We start from the raw sequence: 27,415 nt of genomic DNA, 5'->3' as shown, positions 1-27,415 counted from the left end.
AGACTAAGGACTACTTTTTCCACACAGTGTTGCTTATTCTGTTATTCAAAGGCACAAGACTGTCTGAAGAAGAGACAAAGCAACTCTGTCATTCATATAGTTGATACAAGCTGTCTGATCCAATTAAGTTCTGGAAAATTAAGCGTGAATGAATCAAACTATGTCAATTCAGTCCTGAAAAACATGCATACCATTTCCAGAAAGCCAATGATGAGTGTCTCAGTCATCTCTTCAACACCTCCCATAGTCTGCAATGTAATCTTGTTATATATTTGATAGAAAGGTTAGTTACTGACACTGAAAATCAGTGGCTGGCTCATTCAAGAATTTGGAGATGAGGTATGCTTTTAGAATGCTGTAAAAATCAATAACAAACAAATATGAAGCTCATTTTTTCTTTTTATTATCAATAGTAATACAAATCAGTTGTATTAGCATGATAATGAAAAGTGACCAGTTTTACAGACATTAAAATGTTTGTGCAAGTTAGAGACAAAGCTCTGAAGCTATGTAAGGAAAAAATTAAGAATTTACATCGTATAGTATAGCATACATAGTTTAGAGGCAGTTTCATTAAATCTTGCAATCACAATCACTTCCTCTACACTAAACTTCTCACTTGGTGTTAGAGATAACACCTTCCCCTCCCAAGAGGAACACCTGCCATTTCCATGAAGTGTGGAGATTACGGTGAAAATCATAGCTTTTTTATTTGTTCCTCTTCCCTCCTTCTCCTAACTATGAAGTCAACAGGAGGTGAACACTACAACATATGCTTATAGCAATTAAGGAAAGCTTCTGTCTACATAGGCTCTGAGCTGAACTGATAACAGTATCCTCTTCTTGAGCAAGAATTGATAGACCTGTCAGGCCTAAGAACTGGGTTAATGCTTTGAAAAGCTTTAAAAAAAGACCTGGGTGAGCATTTAGTTAGATGCATATCCCCCCTACATACCTCTTACTGCATTCCAGATCGTAGTTTTGTACCTTGGACCTGAAGTATTCTTGAGCATTATACTTAAGCCAGACAGGACTCAACTGGAACTTCAGATTGTTATCAACATCTTACTGAAGTTTAATGCCCAGTAAATGTATGCATACATCTTTCTCCTCATCAAGCCAAGTGTTCCCCTAGAAACTGCAGTAGAAGTGCATCAGTCTGTATAAGAACACATATGGCACAAGTCATTGAAAACACACTTCATGCTGCATCTGTATTCCCACCTGGAGAGATGCTCCTCTTCAAGAGTCAAGTCTTCCTTTGCAGTCCTGGAGTCCTGCTTTTTTTCATATTATTTAGACCTTGTTATAACAGGGGGTTGTTTGCTCTGCTCAAACCAGAAAGAAAACTGGAGCACTTGACGCTAAGCCACATATGGAAGATTGCACGTAGCAGTAAACAGTTCATGTTAAGCCATTACACAAGATTAATACTTGAATGCTTAAGTGCAAGTGCATAGTCAAGTCTTGCATGACCTCCAGCTGCAAATATCCAGTTACCTGCCTACAGCCATGCTCCAGAATGATTTAAGAGCGCATTATACCAACAAAGAGAAGCCGTGGTTTTTAATTACCCAACGTGCAAAGGCTGATACAACACCTCAGCTTCAATCCAGCCTTCAGTCTCCTCAGCTACACAGCCAGGCCAGCAGGCAGGCACACACCCCCTGCTGCCAAAGTGATCACTTATTTGACGTACCTGACCCCAGTTACGCAAAGCTCCATTCACACTGCTCACAGGATGCTGTGCCATGTTATATTCACTCCACTCAACCCACCTGATGGTGATATCCATTGATGTCCAGTGAAGCACACCTGGAAGCCATTTAAGATCCCCCAAATCATATTGCCCCTATTCAGAAGGGCATACATTCAGGCACTTCCACCATGAGGTGGAGATAATAGGATTTCAGTCCAGGGGACCAGTTTTATTGCCTTTCTGCTACAAGTCAGAAAGCTTGCTGCCCACTGTTCCAAAGTAGGCAAGGTAGCTGCTTTGTTTATTGTGTTTTCAGCTGTAAATGGCAAGTTAAACTGAGTTTGTTGCAAGTAACAGAAGAGGAAAACTAAAAAGCTGCTTTATATCGTCTCCAGGCCTAGTCTTTCTGGAGCAGGTGACAAGAACAGAACACTGTAGAGATGCAGCATCAAGCCATGAAACAGCAAGCACCTTCTTCCAGGTAAGTCCACCTCAGTGGCATAGCTTTATCAGTTGGAGAAAAAAAAATAACCTGAGTGAGAACAGCACATGGACTGTAAGAACACAAGTGAGAGACTCGCTGTTCTGAGAAGAAATTCATCTGTCCTATCAAATACTGTCAGGTACTTTAAGACTATAGAGATCAAAGGTCAAGGCATGCAAGTCTCTTGTGCCAACATAGCTGAGCTGCTCATTGTGAGCTTTGCTGAACTCATTATTCATACAGCAAGGACAGTTTATTCAATTTTGTTATATACAACCCGACTTGGAGGGGCTTGACCTAGATAAGCTTGTAATGTGAACTCAACTGTTGTTTATCCTTTAGGTTAATTAAGGACTTAACCTTTAAGTCTCAACTAAAACCAAACTAACTGAGTTGCCTTCCTCCAGAAGAGGACATTCATTTTCTGTATGCACATTATACAGTCAGAAATGGACTTTTATCCATGGAAGTTCAAGAGGAAAATTTGTTAGATGTATTAGAGCTCCCAGTGTCCTATTAGGTGCTTAGGCTTTAGACACAGGTGACACAGCTCAAGTGACAAGTTTTGTAAGCCAGCAGGCTTCCAGCTTCTGCTTCAAAAGACTATTGGGCATTACAAAGCCAACTTCACAATTAATTATACTATTCACAGAGAAGCATTTCCAGACCTGGTTAACCTTTCTTTCTGCCCATACAAGATAAGAGTAACAAAGGAGGAATTTAATTTGACAAGAATGAAGATTACAGCACCTTTTATTTAGTACAGTTTCCCCAATCCAATGAGTTGCCTGACAAGATGAACTAGTTATGGAAGACAATGAGTTTGTGGTAAGTCCCTGTGAAACCTCAGGTCAACAGAGGTTCTGATGTAGATAACACCTTACTTTTTTCAATGTTCAGAGACAGAACGCACAAAAGCAATCTAGTACATATGAAAAAATATTTTTCAACCTCAAATTACAACACTAAATACTGAACAGTATTCACTACTCCATCTCAGGAAGAAAGACCATTAGTTAATTTAGTGCTGCAGTGAGCTTCATTGAACAACCATTTAAATTACTTTCACCAAGCAACTGTGTTTTAAGCATCCAGTTACCAGCAAGATACAGCTACTCTCCAAGTTTCTCTACTCCGTGGAGGCAGAAGATAGCCATAATTCATTGAGAAAGTCCACAACCAGAAGAGTTCTTTTCCACAGTGACAGAAGTGAATTTTGGCAACTGCACTTCAGTTAAACTGCATCAGAAAGTTCATTTCATTCAGCTGACAACAGGACCTGCTAAGTACTGACTTTTCCACTTCTAGACTGTTTTTGTTGAACAGACATGACCACCACTGCATAACTGACAGCAAAACTCATCATGTGCTAGGTTGCTGTGAATCAGGAACAGTACATATAAAATTAACAGTGAGTAATAGATGTGGCAACTGCTTAGCTTCATTTGCTTTTTGACACCATACAGTTCACTAGCCAGCTAATCATTGAGAGGTAACATATATGCCTCACCTATTCCAGGTCATGATTGTGTGATGGGACCCACCCTTATTCACCATTTTCATCTTCAGCAAGACAGGAGACAGATGCAGATGTTCTCACTTTCCAACATTATCATCACAAGTGTTCCAATATAAACATAACTCATTAAATCATCACCTATTTCCACTATTCCAGTACAAGGGAAGGGAAGGAAGATAGATGTAAAGTGTAATTGAGTCAAGACAATACATGGAAGAAACCCAGGACAGCATTTCAGGGAGATGATGATAATACTATTCCTTTTGAAGAAAGGCTTACAGTCATTTTCTCACCCCATACCACTAATTTAAGGATGAGAGGACAGACCCCAGCAGGGAATGCATCTAGCCTGTATTTAAATATCAATTTTTGCATTTCCTAAATAAGTCTGAATTGAGTCCATAGGCTTGATTCATGAATGCTGTATTGACTAAGCAGAACACAGAAGAAAGTTTGTTTTGAGTTGACTCTCAACTGTCAGTTGCTATTTCTTACATGGAGTGTGGGAAGGAAGTCAGCAGATTTCGGTGTAAGAAATATCAGTGACAACTAAGAGAAGATGGAGACTCAAACCCTTTATTAGGTGTCATCTAGCCTTTCTGCAGTTTGCACCATCAAGGAGCGCAGCAACAGCATGAAAAAGTGTTTGAACCTGAACAGCTGTGCTGGTTAAGGCCAATAGAGGTTCAAGAGAAACACAGAGAAACATTAGAAGGAAGTTAATACAAAAGTACATCGTGTAACCAAGCAGAAGGACTGTAGTTCTGAAACTATTTCTAGTTTTGAAAGCTGGAAGATGGAGCCCATTTCAGTTTAAGGAGGCAAAGGTTTTGTTGGATACCAGAAATGGTTGCAAAGTTGTTTTCACATTTTAAAGGTGTGATATGCAAAGCAAAAGATAAGGGAGTCAATACAGACTTCCTTTCATGAATCCAGCCCTATATCCTTAGTGGTATTTTATCCGTGCCAGCTGTAGATAGATATTTACAGTTCCAAAGCATCACAGTAAGCAACATCTTTCTTTAAAGCTTTTCTTGTTCTTGCCACTTTTCTTGCCATTCTTGTCTTTGTTTTCTGACATTTTCTTTGCTCTTATTTCTCTCATTAAATCAAAGAATACCTAGGAGAGAAAAATAAAGAAAGATTAAACAACATCAGCTGCCAGAAAGCAGATGAAAACTACTGTATTCAGCAGCAAATAAAGATGTAGAACCACACTGTACTCAACACAGCAGTAGTAAGTTTAGACAAAGATTCCTGTGACAAACGCAACGTAAGAATTATGTAGTGTGTCAAGCAGTGACAAAAAGCTGCACAATCTTACCTGGTTATCAAAAAATTCAACAGCCCTCTTTTAAGGGATTTTTATTAAGTACCATTCTTGCACAAAAGCAGCATTCAGAGCTCATGAGAACATTTGTCTAACTAGCAAACTTTTCCAGTGCTGTTAACTATAGAAAGCAGTTAGTCCAATCTTTTCCATGCAGTTACTATTATGCTTGGTCTGTAATTACAAAGTTGCAGCATTCAAGTGACAGGGCACAAAAAATTCTCAAAAATATGTTCTAAGAAAAATTCAGAGAAAGTCATGCTTCCTTTCATGTCTCTCTAATGTTTTCATCCAAAACTTAGGCAATTTCACCCCTGTATTCCTGATGTCTAGGTACATACCACTTAAGATGCAAGAGCTGTTTTGCTGTACAGTCATTGGGTGTTTATTTTTAGGATTATTTTAAAATATTTTTATTTTATTTAAAATTATTTTAATGATTACAGAATAAGAGTTTAGCATCACTCTGTAGAACTAAAGTGTGTTTTTTTTCCAAACAGAGAACTCTCAAGCCTTTGATACTTGGAAACAAGACCATGTTATTGTTCAAAACTAGATTAGTTTGTAATTCAAAACCCTCTTAAGTTTTTTTTTATTCTGCCCCATTACTAACACACAATCACCACAAAGAAAAATATCTTCTTGTACAATGCACCTAACAGTGCTTATACAGAGGATAACTGGTATGCCACATGAGCTAGCCAGTGAAGACCTGTAACAACAAATCTAGATCCCCATGCTAGTACACTCCAGACACACAGCTCCACTGCTGTTAATCTCAGCTGATCAGAAAACTAGTCTAAATATAAAATAGGCTAGCCATTCACTAGTAATGAGATGTTTATAGGAAAAAGCAAGTCTAAATATTCATGTTTCACTACATCACCCAGTTTATGCAAGTGACCGTGACTTCACCAAACTGAAATTATGCCACGTTCTTTAAATCAAGACGTCTCAATTCAAAAGTTTCATATACTGTAGTTTTAAAGAGAGAAGGAGTTCCTGCCAGTAACTTGTGCACCAACAGCATTTCCACTAGTGAACTAATATAGAAGAACAGGAAGCTGTCTAGAAGAGTACAGCTAGCTGCAAGTGTTCTTTATCCAAAGAGAAAACTGCTTAAAATTTGTAATCTTTAAACAGATGCATATTAGTAAGACATATCTGGAGCGCTTAGGATGCAAACAGTAATTTCATATCATCTTCTGTGAATTGGTGAAGTAAAAAGGCACCCTTTTCCTCAAGAATTCCTCACTACAAACAAAATAAAGGGGATGACTGAAATTGATTTGTCCTCTATACAGGACAAACACTCCATAGTCATAATTAATTTCTCTTCTAGAATATCCCACCACCACTGTTTATGCAAGAAACCAGCAGCAAAATAACATGAGAATAACTGTCCTATACCACCACGGACAAGCCAAAACAGGACAGGGACACAGCAAAAAGTTCTTCTCACAGTTGAAAGTAGTCTTAGCAGAAAACAAGAATAAAATTTTTAAGATTAACCACGTAGCTTAAACACGTAGCTTTATAGGGAAGGGGGAACAATTTCTAATTGTCCATAGCTTGTTATTTGTTGGTGTTATTAGAAGGACACACCCTACAAACAAAATAAGATACTTGTGTAATCCTTAGAACCATTTACCCAAAGGATTATTTTAAAACTATTTGTTCAGGTACAAACAGTTAAATGTTTGTAATGCTATTGTAATGCTATAGCATTAACTTGTTCCAGATCTCAGGTTCCCTTAAGCTAGGTATGTGCTTAAGTGCACACATTCCAGTAAGTTCATTGTTTTTTTTGTGTTTTTTAAAATAAACTAGGCTTTCAGAAACCAAACGGTGGACTTGCTTTTGTCCCAGCAAGAGTCAGCTACTAAACAAGCAGTGATGATCTAATTGAGCAGATGTCATTTCTCTTACCTTATCTACATTCGCTCTAGTTTTGGCAGAGGTTTCTACATACTGCACCCCCCATTCTTCTGCCTTATTTCGAGCCTCTTCTACAGGCACTTGTCTGCGCTCCTCCAAGTCAGATTTGTTTCCCACTACCAGTAAAGGGATTTTATCCTCTTCAGCCTTCACACGCAGGATCTGTTCCCTAATGCATGAGGTATTAAAAATAAAAATATCTGTGTTAGTTGTAGCAACAAAACTCCCACACTTATGTGGAGTGGATCAAGTGGTCTGTACATTATTAGTGCTTACAACTGGGTTTTTCCCAGCAGTTGGACACACACTTTAAAATTATTCCAAGATTAGCATAGTAATGCTATGGGCTTTACACTGCTGAAAGCCTCACACTTCCAGGAAGGCAGTTTTACCATTTAGTTAGTGAGTAATCAGGCTCTAGGAAAGAAGAAGAGTATGGCAGAAGAGCAACGGGCAGCAGGAGTTCACACTTGAATGAGGAAAAAGAGTACAAGTGCCATGTTTGCCAAGTTCCACCTCGGCATTCAGTCACCATCTTTAATTCACAGTCTGCATCACATCTCTATATAGGTCTGGGCAACATCAAGTCTTTGCCAAGGCAGTAGGTTGCAAACAGCCCAGTAGCTGGCAGAGATCATTCCTAATGGCTACCTCAACTCTACCCAAAGAAGAGAGTTACTACACAATTTTGAACTAAAACACTAGCAACCTTCCTCCTTCACAGACTCCAAGAAGATATTCCAACTGCCAGCGTTATCCTGTCACGCTAAGAGGATGTACCGGTGTCCAGGAAAGGAGATGGAGTGATGTTGCATACCAGTCTCAGTCTGTACTGGGGTAAAACACAAGCTGAAACCAGACTGACACATGCTGCTGTCCATCTAGGATGCTGGAAGAAATCTACTACTCTAAACTATTTTTAAATAGTTATGAAGACCTAAACGAGGCATGAGCATAGTGCTACACCCTCTCATCTCACCAAGAGAGATGCCTGCATTTTCCATCTACAAAATAACAATGTAAGGAGAGTACATGAGACTCTAAAATAGCATTAACACTGAAGCAGACAATCTGCTGTTGCATTTAACTGCATCTTCACACATTTTCAGATTAAAGAGGCACTGAAAGCAAACACTGAATGCTTAGCATCAGCAGGAGAGCTAGGGTTTAAAGACAAACCTATTGTTTGTTCAGTATTCAACTTTTTCATAGTGTTAGAATTCTGGAACCTTTTGCTCTGCAGCAAATAATACCACTCTGCAGTTTGGCCTGGGATGCTGGTGACTCATACTACCCATTCCACACTCCTTCCTGGACCAAGGAGCTGGTTCTTGCATATCAGCCTAAATATTCCATTTAACTAATTTCACTATTTGTTTTATTTCCAAACCATTGAAAAGTAGGAGATTCTGCATCACAAAGCTCTTAGGCCCTTCTTGCCCATCTTCAGGGCTAGCATTGCTTTTTCATTGTTTTGCTGGAATCTTGAACCAACACACCATTAACCTAGTTACAGAAGTCTGACAAAAAAACCAAACTGCCAAGATAAATACTCCTACTCTCTTTCATTCAAAGCCTTAAGCTTTGGGTTTAACATTATATTTCACTTAGGCACATAAGCCAAAACCAAATGCTTCCACTTGTCTCATTTTCTTTGTGTTCTTTGAGTGCTACCTGACCTTTTCCTCCATCTTACATCAGTGTTAGCACTCAGTTTTGCAGTCCTCTAACAGCTGGAACTGTTGGCTCCTTTCAGAGCTGCAGTTAGAGCAAACTGAGCTCTGCTTATATGTCCCATGACTGTCAGCCTTCTGAAGCAGAACAAAGTCACAGAAGTATTATGTGAAGATGGACTAGTATTTTTATATCTCATGAAAGATTTTGTGGTCTTCCACTATTGTTGAAAGAGTATGATATGTTAAGTTCTGGTGTGCAAGGGGAGTTTGCCTTAGCTTTAAGGGAAACCTAGAAATAAGTGTCCTCAGCTACAGCACTTCCATTACCAGTCAGTATCTGTTAAATTTGTACCACTGAAGCAAAGGGAACATAAGGCAGACTGATAAAGAGCTTTTATTCTGACAAGCATAAGGAACTCTTAAACTTTCCCTATGCTTTGGGAAGTTTTCCTTCAAGTTATACAGCTGTTCCAGGCAATCTCCAGCTTACCTTCTACTGAAGCAACAGGTATTATCAAAGAGTTAGAACACTTGCCCTGAAGAATGGGGCTACATGGATTCTAAAGCCAGAGTAGTGGTTTAAATCCTTTTCTATTTACCCCCCACACTACACAAGCAGTTTCTATGGTCAATCTGGTGCCAATTTTTACATCAGAACTGCTAATCCCAAGAAGAAAAATGGAAGTGCTTACTACTACCCTGTGTCTTTCTAGGAATACATCTGCCTACAATAGCAATGCTTGGCTGCCAACCCTTGTTTGGCACCAATCCATACCTGAGAGTGGAGGCTAATCCTTCCCTTCCTTAAAGCACCTGCTTCTAGCAGTAAGCAATACTGTGTCTGAAACCTGGCCAAAAGACAGACTTAATTCCAGAAGTACTGTTCTAAGATAATTAAACTTCACATCCATGAAGACTGAAAATTGGCTGGAATATGCCTGTTTTAAGAGTCCAAGAATCTGTTACTTGCCTGAAGTTGCTGCTGGCATAGTGTACTCATAAGTTGCAGGCACAAAGATTACTAAAGCCAGAGGCTGAATATTGTGGTTTAGGTTATCAGTTACTGAGAGCAAAATGGTCAGGTTTCACTCTTATCAATTAAATGGTAACAAACAAAGAATAAAGAGCTGTAGCTTTTAGGCAGAGTTGTCAGAGCAACACAGGAACTGGATAACTTCCCCTGGCTAGGAGAGAAACTACTCACCGAAACTCTGCTGTTGCTGTGAAGGATTCGTGCTCTGTTATTGAAAAGACAAGAAGAAACCCTTCCCCACTGCGGAAATAGTTATCTCTGATAGCTGCATAATCCTCCTGTCCTGCTGTGTCCAGAATGTCTATCTGAACTTCTTCACCATCCAGAACTACTTTCTTTCTGTAGCTGTCAGCCTTGGTAGGTTCATAGTCTTCTACAAACTGACAAGAAAGGGATCAGTGTTTAGAATTACTGTCAAACAGTTTCAGTATTTGTCCGTCTTCCTTCTTTCACTTCAGTGACATTTAAATTCCCCAAAACCTTCTCATAATTCAGTCAGCCACTAAGTTCCACTGCTTTTTTTTTAGTGTTACTATTAAAAGCAAATTATTTAAGCCCTTAATACATCAAAGAGCCAATTTGCCTAGTCAAGTTTTGCTACACAAAACATGTCAGCAACTTCAGTACAATTTAAGAACAGAGTTGCAGTGTAAGTTACCAGCAATGTGCTGACATTATCTAGATCTCCCACTTTAAGAAAATGCATTTGAATATACTTCAGGAACAGGTATCTGAACTTTTAACAGGTGTAGATGAGAGCATCCAGCTGCTGAACACAAAGGCCTGTTCCATAATTACACAGGCACATACTTTTAGTCCGTTCAGTATTGATCAGATCCACAAAGTCACTGCCAGTTCAACTTAGTTAACTTCTCCACACACATCCAGCGGAGAAGTAGAGAGGTAAAGAGTTTCTCAGCCTCAGAACACAACAATTAAGCCCAATTAAGCTGGCTGGCTTTCATTAATGACTGACTACATCACCTGTTCAGATACTTAACACTACTATAGTACCTATAGATAAATACTAACTTTTGAACTACAGGATTATGTATTCCTTCACATACTAATGTGGGCTGCCTAATCTAGCTTCCTGTATACCAGTATGGAAGAATTCATGCTATGAACATACCTACTTCATCACCTGGCTCAGAATGAGCTAGTATGTTTACTTCTGACTTCATCCTTAACTGACCTAAATTACAAAATTAAACTTCAACTCCAAGTAGTAACAGCTTCTGTACACAAGCACCCATACATTATGCATGACTTCTGAAGACACTTCTTTTAACAAATAAGCATCAATTTTGTCACCTTTAGCCAGAGATGTTCCCAGAGGATACATCTTCCACCTTTCTACATCCTGCTCCTGCCAGCTGGGTCATCTGGTCTTTTGCTCATCACATTTAGTTCCCCTGTCCCACATAAAAAAGCTTAGCAAGCCATATGAATTTGTGCTTTAGAGAAGCTGAACCGAAGTTACTTACCTCATCATACATAAACTGAAGTGTGAGGGCAGATTTACCCACACCTCCACTGCCAACCATAATTACTTTATGGAGGGCCAAGGAACTCTGGTTCTTACTCTTGCTGGCAGCCATTGTCCCTGCTTGCCACAGACGAAGTGCCAGGCAACCAATCAGATCTGCAGAGAAAAGCAGCACAGTCACCCATCCATGGCATTGATGACATCAGAGTAGCATACAGGTAAAGTGTCTCACAAGTGCTGAAAGACCAGATTAAAGCCCTGCCCTGCAAGCCTAAAGAATGGGCAACTCCAATGCACTGGCATGCAAACCATGCCTAAAGTATGAGTAGGACAAAGTATTAAAACAAATGCCTTCTATTTGTGACTACAGTATGATTAATAAAAGTGGCAAAGGTTTCTAACAAGCTACTCTTAATTTGTAAACCCAGCCTACAAGACTAGTGTCTAGAACAGTTTCTAAAGAAAAACTCACTCTTTCTCAAAAGATATGAAAATAAGTGGTTTTTATTATTCTTGTTATAAGGCATTACACCTTTCTAAAATATTTCTTTAATGTTGATACAGCTATACCTTAGATCTGCTCATAGGCAGAAATCTGGCTTTTGATCTTCTCTCTACGTAGGCTAAGAAAACAGCAGATATACACAGTAAATTGGCAGGAACAAGTTGCAAAAGCTTCTAGCAAAAAGTCTCATGACATGGCATTACCATTTATTTTACACTCTTCCTGCCTTTTGATGCTGCAAATCTAATTTGCTTAGAAAAAAAAAAATCCTGCTTTACAGAAAAAAAAAAAAAACAAAACCAAAAAAAACCCCAAAACTTAGTTCCTATTCTTCTCCTGATTTTGCCAAGCCATAAAGAAGTTAGCTTCAATAAACAAGCCCTAGCTAACAAGCCTCTGTTTGTGTGTTATGTGAGCCTCGTAATTAAATACTGGAGGCTCCTTAAAAGTAATACTGCCTTTTTTTTTTGGTTGGTTGGGTTTTTTTAAGAGTAGCTGGACACAGTAGTTGTACCAGAAGCACAAGCAGCAGCTGCCATGCTGATTAGCACAAAGCAGCATCTCTATGGACAGCACACTGAAGATAAAAGCAGAAATAAGTGAAACAAAGATGTGTCACCAGTCAGGATTCCCACACAGAATAAAACCCAAATATGAATATTTCAGACACATGATGTTTATATGGTAGATGGCAGGATAGAGATTCTTGTGCCCTTGGAGCACCACAAAGGACCCCAACTGCTCATATCCTGGCAGAGACCTGTAAGGAGACCAGCAGAAAACACTGCTACAGGAAGTGGCTGTACCAGCCTTGATTTACAGCAGCACACTTTATTCCAGAAGCACAGAAGCAATGGACCTTCCAGGAGTCTCAAATTTACCTGGACATGATTACTTTCGAAAAACACTGCAACTGCCACATCAGCAAGTATTACTGTATGGAAACACAAGGCCAGCAGTAGAAGTTACTGAGTAGTATATTGGAAAATTGACTTCAGGACAAGCAGCTGGCCTAAACAAAACTAACAAGAGACTAAGGGATCATCAGCCTACAAACATGCCATAGGATAATTTAGCTTGGAAAGGGACCTTTGGATACTGTCCAGTCCAAACCTCTCCCTGAAAGAAGTTTGCTCCGTGCAATCCAGTTTATGTGCCCTGCATTCTGAGACTGACAATTCCATGACCAGTCTGGACAACTGCCCTTAGAGTACACTGACAGCAACTATTTTTTTTTCCTTGTCATGACTTGATGTTCTGAAAAGCAACAAATCAAACTAAGTTCTCATTGACTCATGCATACAAGAACAAACATGCCAACAATCAAGAAGTGCCCTCAGGACAGCATTTTCAAACATCTGAGCAGAAGTATTTTTCCATGCAGAGTTTTTTACTCACACCTGTTTGCTACACACATTTAGTACAGCAATGCAAATTAATCATCTTTAAGTGCTCATTCTGGGATAAACACTGGTAAGTGAAGACAGATATTTTCCTCTGTTAATCTTCTCTATTATGTTATACATCAGCTCCCTCATCCAGGACACTCCTTAGTACAGAAATGGAGCATTACAATTCCTACTTCTCCATAGGTTCTCCCTGTACAGCACAAACATACATTTGTTGGGGACGGTGAATTCAGCCATTGCCACAGAGACTGATTTTTAACTCTAAGTCACCAGAGAGGCAAGAGAGAAAGAGAACATTTCCCTGCCAAGGGAATGTGAAAAAACACAACAGGTAGCACCTGAACTCCAGAAGTTGTTGCTTTGCCTATTGTCCACATAGTCTACAAATAATAAACTAGAATTGAGCTTGCTTGGACATAAACACCCAAGAAACAAGAGCTACAGATTGGCCACACAATGAGACAGTTCAGGGACTTTAAGTGTTATAAAAATAACACAGCCTGCTCTTAAATTGTAGAGAATGCTGCTTTGTCCTAGCTCAAGAGTAGTCTGGCTTTCACAGTAGTAGATAAGCTGCTTTCTGGAGTGTGACCCTTAGCTACTTTTCATATAATTGTGACTTGTTTTAACCTGTGAGTATTCTTTTATCAGACATCCTAACATTGTTGTAACTGTTGTGATATCTAATACAAAGTTTTCAAATTAGACATTTTTCTGGCATCACAAACTTAGGAATATGTAATAGGCAGCAACACTAAGTCCACTGTGCTATGCAACAACAATAAAGGCCTAATTTACTAATAGACAAGAGAAAAGACTTCTCTTTCTGTCAATACAAATAACACATCTTTACATGGTCATGGTAAACGAATAGTTCTATTTTAGGAAAAATACCAACAAGCTTGAGTTCATCATAAAGGTAAGTGGAGGGAATATTTAAATCTTCCTTCTCTATTCCACCCAAACAACGGCCTGTAGAAACTGCAAGGTCAGCCTTACACTATTACCTGATTCATAATCAAAGTATAATATTAAACAAAATCCATCCAATAGCATAAAAATTTACAGTTTGATTGCACCTCAAGCTCTTCATGGCCAAGGTTACTTGATCTTCCCTGCAGAGCTGTTCCAAGTGCCACTCAAATATTTCAGAGGATCAGGACTACAGGGACCCCGTGAATGCAGCAGTATGCTCACAACACAGACGCCGTGCAGCGTGCACGCTGTGAGGTCCCAGAAGCTGCACACAAAGCAGCTCTTCTTCGGTGGCATCAGAAGGAGCATGGCCCCCTCCAGCCCAGAATAGCCAGGCAGTGAAGAGGCAAGAACAGAGGACAAGGCAAGGCTGAAGCAGTGTGACACAGGATTAACAGTCAGTATCAGTGCAGAAGTACCAGTGCTTACAGAACAACAGGCTGACAGCACATCACTGCTTCAGAAAGGGGCATGGTGAGATTATAATAGGAATATTCTAATGAAACAAGAGAAGGCATTGGAGCCAACTGTTTATTTTTATCAGTACCTCTGCAGCCCAAGAAACAGTTTACACAACATGGTTCAAAGCTCACTTCTAAGAGTTCCTTGAGGTTAAAAAAAGTAAAAAAAAATTTAAAAAGATCTATTAACACAAGTGGAAGCTCTCTCCTCTTATCTCTGAGTAGGCAAGGATGAATTTTCTTCCTGTTCTGTACATGAAGCATCCTTGAGGCAGTCAAGACACTGACATTAATTCATCTGTTCACAGAAAAAGAAGTCTTGGGAAATCCAACACTTCTAAAAAAAAGGAGCAGTGTCTAGAAGAACCTGTGACAATTGCAGTTGCTTTAAAACATTACTCAAGTCCCTTCAGTTTAAGGGGCATAGATTTAAGGCAAAGGGTCCTTAAGGCTGAAGAGCTCACTCTGAGTAGGTGTCCAGACAAGACACCTAACGCTGTGGCAAGATTCCTCCTCTCCCCTATTGCTCTTTACTTGTTCTTTGGACACAGTTTACTTTCCAGCAAGATCCATTCTCCTCTGACAGGACAAGAAGCAATCCATTGGGCAGTCAGTCAATCTATTTAACTTCCATCTGTAACTTTACCCTGGGGTCTAATGACACCATGTTGAACTTCATATGCTAAGTGTCATAAGGTGTAAAAAAAACCCCAACCAACAAACAAAAAAACCCCACCACACCCCAAACCTTCAGAAAGTTTATCTGAGGGAGTGAGGTAGGGGAGGTGGTTTCTTCTGGTTACCATTCACCCTGCTTTGAAATAAACTGCTAGATGCCATGTCAGAGAATACACTTTTTCTAGCAGTCTTTCTTCTTCAAGAAAATAGAAGCAATTACCTGTTTCATCTGTTTTCAAAGATAAGGATTAAGCCACTGACTTGATAATGCTGCATTTATTCTATAATAGGTAACACACAGCCTTATGCACAATAGGAGCTTTGTGATGCTGGTGAAAGATGCTCTTCAGATCAAGAAAGGAAAGTTACACCAGGCACAGGCTGCCCACATGAAGCACAGAGTCTACAATTCAAACCACAGGAGTTACTAATCAGCTGTTTTGATTTACACTTCTGAAGATCTCTACTTGGCCACAGGACTAACCAAACCATGCCACCTTCAATGTAAGATACATAACCCTAAACTCACCAGCTATTTCAGCCTTCCTTTGTAATTGTAACAAATTACAATTTCTGCAAGTTAACTAAAGCCCCTGCACAATGTTGTGTCATTCTTGGCTGGTCCCTTGAAACTGAGCACTTCAAAGCAATTGTTTATAAACAGCTTAGTAAACTGCTTTTTCTCCACCCGCTCCTCAACCTAAACAGTAAAACTGCTCAGAACAGAGTTTACTAACAGGACTGGTTTACCTAATACCAAGATTCAAAGACTATAACTGAATAACTACATGTGTTTCAAACCAGACCACACTCACATCCCTGTTTATTTCACGTGCATTAAGACACCACAGCTGCAGAACACTTGAAGGAAAACACTCTTGTCCCTTCACAAGAAAGAAACTTCGCTACAGTTCATCCAAGTACATAAGGCAAAAAAAAAAAAAAAAAAAAAAAAAAAGAAGCTTCACTAAGTCTACCTGTTTTCCAATAAATATTCTACTGCTGTAATAAAAGAATCTGAGACCCTCCAAAGGCTTTAATTGGAATTGCTGCTAGTTCTTCCATTCAGTTTGAGATTTAAAACTGAAATAAAGCTCTAAGCTCAAAATTGCTGAGATCAGCCCTTGTTCTCTTGCTGTGCAGCTGATATCTTTGGACATTTCTTTTCATTGCTATCCTGCCACTGAAAGCAGCCATTCTTCGGATTTTAAAACAGGATTCTAGAAACCCTTAGCCCAATAGCTTGACAGAGGAGCTTTGTTAAACCCTTCAGATACCTACTTTTAAAGGAAAATCTGGGTATTCAACCTATTATAAAGACTTAAATATGATGTCATCAAAAGCCAGCAGAGAAAGAACAAGGTTTGCAACGGTATTTTAGTGATCCTCATTTATCAGAATATGAATTAGCGGCTTTGAAATGTTTGGTTCTGTGATATGCCCATAAGAATGCAGTCATAGAAATTCCCTGGATCACAAAACTAATTAACAATCTCACTGAGCTATGAACTGTAAGAGCTCCTCAGCCATTCTGAGGTTACCCAGAAAATATTTAAGTACTGAAATTCCATTAGCTTTCAATGGACTGTAAATGCTCCAAATGGTAATTCAACTAAAAAACCCCATTTGAGATTAAGTGGCATATTTAATGTCACTGAAAATTTTAGGATATGCAGGCTGAAAAATTACAAATGCTACTCTGTCTTTTGCTGTGCTATCATCTTAACTCTTGGCATAAATCCAGTTAATGGTTTCCAAGCTAAACAGAGATCATGATGTGTTTGGTAGAAATTCCTGATAATAATAAGAATAATAATATCCTTCCCCATGTAATACTGGATGTTTCTACCTTCTTGGTTGTGCTTATAGATTTTTCTGAGCCATGTTTATTTGGATCAAAAAATTCATTCAGCTTGAAATGACTCCCAGAGCACATTGGAGTAGTTTTGCAGTCCCCATTTATATCACCCATCCCCTGTGCCTCAGTCCCCTCTTTCTTGCCCCTGGCTGTTCCAGCCCATCTCCTCCTGCAGCAGAGCCATTCAGCACAGCCCACTGGGCCTGTCAGTCACATCTGCAAGGCCACACACACCTCAGTGCTGATGTGAAGGGAGTTTGCACAACTAAGACCAAAGAAGGTTTAGCAGCCAAGCAGTTACTTATACTGCTGCAGAAACAGGGCAGTTGCCTGACCCTGATCACAATTCACTCCTTACACAAGGGGCAGCCCCACCCTGCTGCAGTGGCCAGGCTGAGCACTGGACTGAAACCCAAGGCTCAGATTTGCTTTTGCTAATCAGGCATTTTCTTTCCCTAATATCTACTAGTAGACTTGCAATTGCCACAATAAGGACACTGGAAAGGAAACAAAACAGATTTTGAAAACTTAATACTTTATAATATCCGGATGAAAAATAAGAATTTAAGGCAAGGAACTACTTTACTCTGTACACATGAAGGGATGTAACCTCTTTATATAGGCTAGATTCTTGTTCAAAGTGGCAATAACCATATCCCTAAATATTACAGGAAAAAACACAGAATACATACATTTACTTGATATGCTGAAAGTTACATTACACCAATTTCAGTCAATTATTATTAGTTACTAATCCTGCCTAAACCCCCCAGAATTGTTTGTACACTTACAGATATTGGCTGTCATAAATATGCTCTGGCAGGAGCTACATATACACTGCTAACTAACAGACACATGAAGCAAGACCAGGACTAGCAAGTTCACTATGTTACAGCAGTTAAAGGTTAAACCAGAACCTGAAGCCAGGTCATTATTGTTCTCCATCTCCTACAAGGCTGGGGAAATGACAGGCACAGATTGAAGAACCATTTCGTTTCAGAATTTCTTTTCATGAAAAGAATCAGACTGGAGTATTAGCTTCCATAATAAGACAGACTGCAGACTGTGAGATGAACTTGTACTGCAGGAGAGTCCCTAAGACTTGCTCATCTGGAAAATATCACAGGGAGTATAAAAACAGTATTTTTAATATAGTTGTGATCAGGAGCCCTCTCTGCATGCATGAAGAGAACACAGATATCACACTAAAATATTCCAACAGTATCAATAACATCAGGCATCCAACCAGTGGATACCAGCCAATTAGGATTAAGAATCTCTGTTAGAGACCCTGGTCTCCATACCGTATCTTACTTTTCACTATTTCACACATTTGCATGCAAAGCCATCTCCAGCTCTTCACTTAGACTAAAAAAGTAAGTAAGATCAAGTGATTTTGAGAAGAGTGGACTGTTTAGTAAGATCAAGTGATTTTGAGAAGAGTGGACTGAGTATACGAAAGATTTTTTGATACCTATAGTTATGTAGAACAGGAAGAACAAGAGACTCCCAGGTGCATTGCTCCTTTAACTGATGATTGTCCCTGCAACCTACAAAGTCTACCATGCTGCTCTTTCTGACAGGTTATAGCTAGACTTGGATAATTCCATCTTTTAAGGCTCTGTTCAGATCTGGACCACCACAACAGTGATCCATTTTAAGTACAAAATACCTGTATATACTCACATTCCCCACAGTCCCCTCCATCCTTGCCAAGCACAGTTTAACTCTTCTTAAAAGTTTTCAGAGATGCATCCATGCAGCTTGGAAAGCAAATCTGACAGCATTTAATTTACATTTACTTACTAGATGAAATTCTTAAATATATGCCCTCTCACTCATTCAGTACAGGACCATTCTAGATTACTTATTACAAATAGACATTACCTTACACATCAGCAGTAATCTCAAGCCAATAACCTTGCTAAGAATAATCTTGATGTCTAAGAAAAACTGGAACTAAATCCTGTCCAAGTCTGTAGCAAGGTTACAACCTTCAAAGATTTAGTGACAGGAAAGAATCAGTCTGATCCATTGCTCAGAAGAGCAACTCTTTAAAGCAGCCCTTTAAAACTCGGATCTTATGCTGAAGTGAAATATAAGCAAATATATATCCCTGTTCCTAAGGAACTTAAATATCTGAATTTGTTTGTTTGGGGTTTTTTTTTCAGTTGTTGTTTGCTTGATTTTGGTTGGCTATTTATTTTTACAATTCCATCAGAGTGAAAGAAAAACAGCCAAGTAACTTGTTTCGGAGCAATAGCTCAGAGAAGAAAAAGGACTTCCCTCCAACAGTGTTTTTAAGGCACTGGAGAACACCCTCCCCTACCCCCCACCCCCCCCCCCAAAAAAAATCACATACATCTGTATTTAAGTAAATAAGGTTTCAATGTCATGCTATAAAGCTAATGCTCTTAACAGCCAGGTATCAACAGTATGAAGTGATTGTCATTGCATGTAGGCAGTATATTTATAGTAACTGCCTCATTGATGCACAGACAGCATGCAAGCATCATAGTTACATAGAGTTTTATGGGGAAAAGTAAGAAATCACTCTCCACATTATTTTCCATATTACTCAGTACAGAGCAACTAGTATGGCGTATGTAGCACCAGATAGAATATACTCTTTATTTCAGCAAGGTAGTGTTACCTGGAGAATACACTCTTTATTTCAGCAAGGTAGTGTTACCTGGAGAGAAAGTCATAAGATAGTAGTGCCATTACAGCTAAAACCACTTCTTCTGTGGGGAAATATCTAGCCAGACCTCTCCGAGTACTTTCAGAAAGCCTCCAAGTCTAATATTAACACCCAGAAGACACATTGCAGACAGACTACAGCAGAGAAGGATCTACCATGTTGCTCTTACCCTACAAGATCTTGCTAGAAAACCTGACCAAATTCTTCTACAAGCACAAAGACTGAGTTAATACCATTAATCAGTTTTACTATGCTAAGAGTTTGTCACTGTGGCGGTAACAGTCTAGTTGCCTAGGGTGAATTATGACACCACTGTTCACACTAGTTAATTTGGCTCATAGAAAAGTGACACTCAGGCAACAGACTTGCTCAACAGCCTCACTCCCACTGACTTGCAAAGTGTATTTCAACTCCACTTCCTTTGAAAGCTCACCCATGCAGAAACATGTCCATCTTTGATACACAGCATACATGAAGTCCACCAAACCACTAAGAAACAGTGGTGACATGCTTCAAATAGTTAATCTCATACCAATTTTTAACTAGATCTCCAGAAGCCTAACAAATACAACAGCCAAACATCTCATATCACACAATCAGTGTCTTAAGTGGCACACTGGAGCTCAAAATAACCAAATCTCATCTCAGTACCACGTTACAACATGGTTTCAGTTACTTCAGTGAAAAAGCTGCACAAATATAATCCACAAGGAAGTTATCACTACCACTGATTTCACAAACTCCAACAAATGCCAATTCAAACAAGAAGTGTGCTACAGAGTTGCAGGAGCTCTCACTACTGTTTCCCAGTCCTGGGGCTGTCAGACCCAGCCCATTGGTCCAACAAACATGGCACCAGACACTGCAGACCTGCCACAAGCTGCTACTGTTGCTTCCCCAAAGGATGTATCTCACTAGATCATGCTTCCCCAGTGAACTAGATGACTGGGATTAATCACAATTCCAAACATTATTCAGGTAATACTGGAAGAAGCAAATGTGCCTGCCCATACAATTACATTCCTTGCTAGCAAACTGAAGTTAATATCTCATGCTCACATCTCCATTTGGGGAAATGTAAGCCACTGTTGAGACCACATTTGATGCAGATAGGCAAGTAATAATCTCCCACCCTGAGCTCACTCTTAACCATAGAATCCCAGCTCCCTAGGAGCACTCAGAGATCACCTTCCTATAGCCTATGAAGGTACTTTCCACTATTTTAAGCACTTCACTGACTTCACTGCGGGGGTTCACAGATATGTACTGTGAGTCATTAAGCTCCCTCAATCAGGCAACATCACACAAGTGTCAAACATTAAACCTTTCTCTCCATCTTTCAATCAATCACACAAAACAACAACATCACACAAAACAACAACAGTGACATTTAGTAGCCGTAATTCAGTTGCTGTGTTAAGTCATTTTTAAATAGATTTCTTTACTCCAGTTTCCCCAATGAGGTAGAGAATACCATACCAAGGTATTCTGCACATGCAAGAAGCCGCCTTTTTACTGGACTAGGAGCAGATGTTTTCAATAACAGTTTTCCAGACTATTGTAGTCATATACTTTACATCAAAGCCAAAAGCAGTATTTCTGTCCTCAAATGGGAACTGGATTATTACACCAGTACAGGGGTCTTATGCAATTTCAGTATCCCTATAGCTAGGAAGACTAAAAAGCTGTGGAGAGCTTTACTTATGGAAGAGGTGCTATCCTTGATCTCCCTCATAGAGTGCTGTGCCTACCACTATAAAAACATTTACAGCCAAATGTGTGCTCTTCAACACAGCCTCCAGAGTGCTGTAGAATTAAGAGTGGCACAATATAACATGCATGGTAACTCTAGGTTTGAGTGGCAGACTATTAACTCAGAACCACTTTACTTCAACACAGAGAATTAGGACACATTTAGCTTAGGACACTTCCCTTTATGACCTAGCAAATGACAGGTCACATGAACATACAGAACTAGTGCAGAATATAAACTGTGCATTTATTCTTGTGTGCTCCTGGAGACATTTCCTATCTCTGCAGAGCACTTAACCAGAATAAAAAACCTACTATTCTGATACACAGCCAGCTCATCTCAGAGCTCATGCCTTTCCGGGAAAATCAGCACAACAGGTTGCTTCCATACACTAATACATGCAGTACAGGGAACAAGCTGGAAATGTTGAGGGTCTGTGTGTAGCTGCAGGGGTTAGAACCTCACTGGGACCACAGAGATGAGCTGGGATAGCTCTCATGGCTCCATGTGGATGCTGTGTGGATGGCTACAGGCTCTTTAGGACAGACAAGCAAGGCAGGAGAGTTGTCTTTCCCATAAGAATAGCTGGAGTGCACAAAGCTCTGCCTAGAGATTATAATGAGCCAGCTTATGGGTCAGGAGTAGCAGTCAGCAGGAGGACTGGACTAGGCAGTTCCACAAGTATCTTCCAGCCTCAGCAACTTTTAGTCAAGTCTGTGCCCAGCAATGCAGTTGCTATAAATCTTATCTGTGGGAAGGCCCATTTTGCAACTTGCACAAGTAGTACAGCAGAGCTAGAAAACTTAAAGCCAATCCATCATGACTAACACTTTATTAGAAACTTTATCTAATACTATAAAGATGCACAGTATCACCACCAACTGGTCTGCCTAATAATTTTTTAATCAGTTTCCTTCCATTAAAACTTCAGAACAGATACAACCAATAAAGCCTACTTGAAATTTAGTTTGTCTTGTAAGACAAACTTAAAAGTAAATTTCCAACACCTGCAGAATTGTTTAAAAAATTGATTATTAAACTGTGTTTTAAAACATGATAAAGTACAAAGAGAGATAGGAATATGTGCTTGAAACTGGTGCTCTCTTTTGAAAGATCATTTCCTTAAATTTCTTGGGTAGTCTATTTTATGACATGGTAGTTAAAAGTAGAAAGCTGCCATAAAAGCCAGTCAGTGAGACTTCTTGGTGAGTACACTAATAAGAATTCCTTATCTACCCAAAATGAGATCTCACAGTAAGCCAAGAACACTAAATAGCAGAAGAGTATCATCATGGAGAGGAGCTTTTTACTGCAGCAGCAGTTTAGTGGAAAGGTTGTATCACAGATCACTAAATACTTTACAATTAATTCATTTTAATCAGGGAGCAGCTTCCCCAGTTAGCAAAACCATCTCTTTTCTGGAAAGCTGAGGCAACTGGCATGCACCTTGATCTAAAACTACTTTACTTGTTAAATGTCTGCTTTAGACTGGTACCCAAGACAGCATCCTCTGGAGCAGGGTAGCACTAACCTTATAAAGCATCTACTTAAAAAAAAAAAAATTGAAAAAGCCACTTTAGTGTGTGTTCTGCAGGATGAAGTCCAGGGTTCAGGTAGTTCCTACAAATAATCTTTTAAAGTGCTTTCTCAAGTTAGATATAATCTTGTAATACAGTACTCTATAAGAATCTTGTCTATAAAGTGGGATTCTTTCCTCTATTAAACCTGTGATTCAAATCACCAGCTTGGAAAAAAAAAAAGTCATCAATATTAAATCCAAGTTGGAAACATTCTTTAATATATCCATCTACCATGCCCAAAATAGGAGCTAAGTCTAGGTCTCCAGTACTTTTCTGAAAAAAAAAAAAAAAAAAATCTTTCACTACAGGTAAAAATATATAAAGAAAGAGCTAGAAACCAGAGAAATCACAGCATCTGCTTAACTCAGCATGTTTTCAGCTTTCCAGTTCTATGCTTTGACTTTTTGACTTCAGATTAGTTTTGACACATTCCAAATTTAGGAAGAGCATATTAAATACTCCAGTTTCGCTGCATTATTAGTGGCCTAAAACATTTCACACTAATCACTTCAACTGACAGCAACACTAATTCACAAAGTAACAGCTGACAGGATTAAGTCTTTAACAAATGCTTATAATCCCAGAACTGATTTTTTCGGTCTTCGACTTGTGATCCAGCAAAGATTCCTAGTCAGGACTGCATTTCCATTAAGTCTCATATTCGTGTAATCAACCATTATTCCTTTGTCAACAACTTCAGCAAGGAGGGCTAATGGCTCAAGGGTCCCCAGAAAACAGTTGAAGTTCTAAGTGAGCACTTTGTTTCCATAAAGAATCAAGTAGCTACTTACACATCAGCCTAAATAACATTGTCACATTACAAGACTCCATGACTTTCATTTTGACAGGTCTTGAAAAACACATTTGCACATCTCAAGCACAAGAGACAAAACAGATCCTCTAATATTACTATTAAAGCAGTATTTGGGAGAACATGAAGAGAGAAAGCATGACTTATACAGACTTATCTTCCGTAAATGACAAGACAACTTGATATTTCTGGGGCAGGCATGGAAGAAGTTGGTTAGTTCTTTTTAATGAGCTAAAAGAGCTAGTAACAAAATGATTGCTCCATAGCAGCTCTTAGCAAGGACTTTTAAAATACATGTTCTGAACCTCTACCAAGACACAAGCATCAACTGCATCATACAACAAAAGCCACAAAATTGACTATTACCACTAGGAGAGTGAAACAACCAAGACAGTTTGCTGACCTTGCTGTTCCAAGCAATAGCAGGCAACAAGCAATGGAATCTTATCACCGCTGCTTGACAGTGATGCAGAACAGTTAGCAGAGACATGGTACTCAAAGGTGGATGAAGAGAAAAAATCTAAAAACTGCAGGTTTTTATCAGTAGGATGGTATTTCCAACTCAAGACAGAATGAGTTTGAGAATATAAGTTGCTATATAACCTGGTTGATAATTAGGATCAGCACATCTCCTAAGTGAGCCATGCAAAGTTACTTGAAGTCAGGCACCCAGGGACTGAAAAGCATCAAGCACCTACATTTATCTACTTCTGTGGCCTCCCCAGCCACTGCCTTTCACTCAAACCCCTGGACACCACTACTGCCATCCCAAGTGGCTTGCTACAGCAACAGGCACAAAACACCTACTGACCTCAGGCACTGCTTATCTTGATACCACTCTGCACTTGCATTCCCATGGGTGTGCCACAGCTGTCATGAGAAACAGGCTCCCTCAGTACCCCTGCTAAAAGAGCCTATTAATTCACATGAATCCGTTGTGTAATAGAAAGCAATTCATTTAATCAGTCACACGGAGCTTGAATCTAGTTCGTAGGAAATGATTGAGTTACTGTGCAATTATCCACTGCATGGAAAGTGAACAGGTTTACAGAACAAGAACAAACTAGGAACCAGATTCCCAAATCATGATGCTACAGCTTGTTCCGCTGCTTCATATGGTCATTTCTGCTCTATTCACAGGACAGTTTTGTTCCATGTGAAGCTTGGACCCCAACACTTCCTAGAGAAGCAAGTAATTTTATCCAGCATTCGGTCAAACAACAATAGGTGCAAAATCAATTAAGCAGCTGAAAAGACTTAAGAGTCCAAATGAGGCATTAGATCACAGAAACTATAAACCATCCAGGATTTCAGTGTATATGTCCAAGTGGTCCAGGCAGTGTCCCATCATTACTGACTTGATTTGATCAAAATGCCTCAACTGCTCTTCTACCCAGATTTCCAGTACCACTGCACTGACAATTAGAGACAAGGTTGAGAGTTTTAAAGGATGGCCAAGAAAGGATATTGTCTGGTCAAATTAAGCTTTCAGTTAAGAGCTTTTGTAAAGCATTCTACCTAAATCTTTAGACTAGAAATTACTCTGCAGTATATACATAACACTAGCAAAAATAGGTCAGTTTCACTTTCTTCCAGGCATGCAAAACCGAATCAAGTTTTGGCTTACTCCAAAAGAAGTGAAAATAAACAATTTACTGCTAAAAGTCTAACACAGGAACTTGTTTACAGGACTAATCTGAAGGCTGTTCTATTCCTAAATGAAGTATTTAATAGAAGAAATAAATGCAAAATATTTCACCATGGTAAGTTGGTATGATTTGATCACAAGCAAAAATGCAAATAGTTAAAATTATTCTAGCAAGTCTGCTATGCGTGAATAAGTGCAAAGATGCTATTGTCAAGTAAGATTGACCTGTTACTATTATATTCACTATAATAAAATTATTTTCACCCTTCAAGCAAATCACTTCCAAGAACCACAAGTCTGGTTCCGATTTGTTAGTTCCTGCTCTCACTTTAACAACTTCAGTTGGGGGGTGGGAGGGGGAGAGTCGGGGCAGGGAACGTTTAAGACATTAAGAAATAAAGACAGCTTTTCTTGAAAATCATGTACCTCTGAACATGAGGACAGGCACCTCCCTGTCCCTCAGAAGAGAAATGAGGATCTTGTAACCAGAGAAGAACTGTTAGAACAGAACAGTTTAATAAAAGCAAAACCCAAAACTACTCAGACTGCACACTTCAGCTTTGAAATTGGCAAGGCTGCTCCTTGTGCAAGTACAGTCTCCTTGTTCCCTTCCACCATGAAAATGCCCAGGCACAGTCAAGGCTAAGTCTCCTGTTCTCAGAACAGAATCGATTCAACAGGGCTCCAGCAGAATGACCGAGTTAGGCCTCCACCAGCTGTTCAGGAAACATGACTGGGCTGCTTTCTCTCACCTCACTCCCTGCCCTTCTCCAGGTAAGGTCACACTCAGGCACCACCCTTCTCTTCCTACAAGATCTACACGGGTAAGGCTGCAGGGAGGATAAAGATGGGCAGAGAGAGAACATACCCAGATAAAACAAGACTCCCCAGGAACTTCTGGCTCAGCTGAGACCACCAGCATCCCAAACCCTCTGTTTATCTCCCGCAGACGAAACGTTATCACTTATCCGACGGCACCAAGGGAAGGCAGGGCAGCCTGCACTAACGCTCAAGGCCAGCTCCTCTTCGCCCTTTCCCTCCCCCACGTCCCACTTGTAGGATAGGAGCCACAGTGGTCCCCGGCTCCACCTCAGCCCAGCGCCACCGGGAGCCGCAGGAGCGGCCGAATCCACGAGCGGGGCCTCTCGCCTCCCACTGCGGCTCCCGCGCAGGCCCCACGGTCACCGGCTGCCCCCGCTCTCCCCTCGCCCATCCCCGGTGCTCTCCCACGGCCGAGGAACCCCCGGGTAGAGCCGAGGGGCTCTCCTCGCCCGACGCACGCGGGAGAGAGGAGCTGCCCCGCGCCGCCGGTGACACCTTCCTTCCCTCCCTCTCCGCAGGGCGCGGATACGGGGGCGCTCAGCCACATCCCCAGGTTGCGGCCAGGAGCCGGCGACTCTCGCCTGCCTTCGCCGAGGGCGCGCGGCCGGGACGGCTGAGGCCCCCACCAGCCCGGGGTTGGGGGATCCTGAGGTCGCTGCTCGCTCTCACCTGGGGGCTAAGGCCCGGCTCCGCACGGCGGCTCCAGCCCGGCTCCTGTGTCGGCTGTGCCCCCCGGCCCCGCTGCTCCCGCTGCCGCCTCGCCCCGGCTCTCATTGAGGGAGCAGCGCCGCCGCCCGCGCGCCCCCGCCGCGCACTTCCGCCCTCGCCGGCGCCGCTCCCGCCAGGCCCGGCTCCCCGCGAGAGCGCGCCCGCCCGCTGGTCACGTGGAGCTCATGAACCAATCAGCTTTGGGGCGAGGCCGGCGGAGGCCGTGAGGGGCGAGCCCCGCCGTGTGAGGGGCCGGTCCTGCCGGCGCAGCGGCCGCAAGGGGCTGCGCGCCCCACGGCCGCCTCCGTCTGTGCCCCCGAGCTCTGTGCAGAGCCCCG

General features: G+C 40.7%; 1 protein-coding gene across 1 annotated transcript; it reads right to left on the bottom strand.

Moving 5' to 3' along the window:
• Positions 1-381: 381 nt before the first annotated feature.
• Positions 382-27,193, bottom strand: RALB (RAS like proto-oncogene B). Its single transcript, XM_053982038.1, has 5 exons — positions 27,039-27,193; positions 11,167-11,324; positions 9,851-10,059; positions 6,962-7,139; positions 382-4,822 (listed from the first exon to the last, which is right to left on the bottom strand). Exons 2-5 carry the CDS (start codon positions 11,278-11,280, stop codon positions 4,703-4,705), a joined length of 621 nt encoding a protein of 206 aa, XP_053838013.1. The 5' UTR covers positions 11,281-11,324; positions 27,039-27,193; the 3' UTR covers positions 382-4,702.
• Positions 27,194-27,415: the final 222 nt, after the last annotated feature.

Source organism: Vidua macroura, chromosome 7 (genome assembly GCF_024509145.1).
Source record: "Vidua macroura isolate BioBank_ID:100142 chromosome 7, ASM2450914v1, whole genome shotgun sequence".
NCBI lineage: Eukaryota > Metazoa > Chordata > Aves > Passeriformes > Viduidae > Vidua > Vidua macroura.
Note: the sequence above shows the minus strand (reverse complement) of the source record. Positions and strands in the feature narration are given on the sequence as shown.

What these genes read in the sequence shown, in the direction of transcription:
- RALB (XM_053982038.1), bottom strand. Translation starts at nt 11,280, where the DNA reads ATGGCTGCCAGCAAGAGTAAGAACCAGAGTTCCTTGGCCCTCCATAAA. An exon ending in ACAGCAACAGCAGAGTTTCG is followed by an intron (nt 7,140 to 9,850) that starts GTGAGTAGTTTC and finishes CTCATGCATTAG; the next exon opens with GGAACAGATCCTGCGTGTGA. An exon ending in CTAGAGCGAATGTAGATAAG is followed by an intron (nt 4,823 to 6,961) that starts GTAAGAGAAATG and finishes TTTCTCTCCTAG; the next exon opens with GTATTCTTTGATTTAATGAG.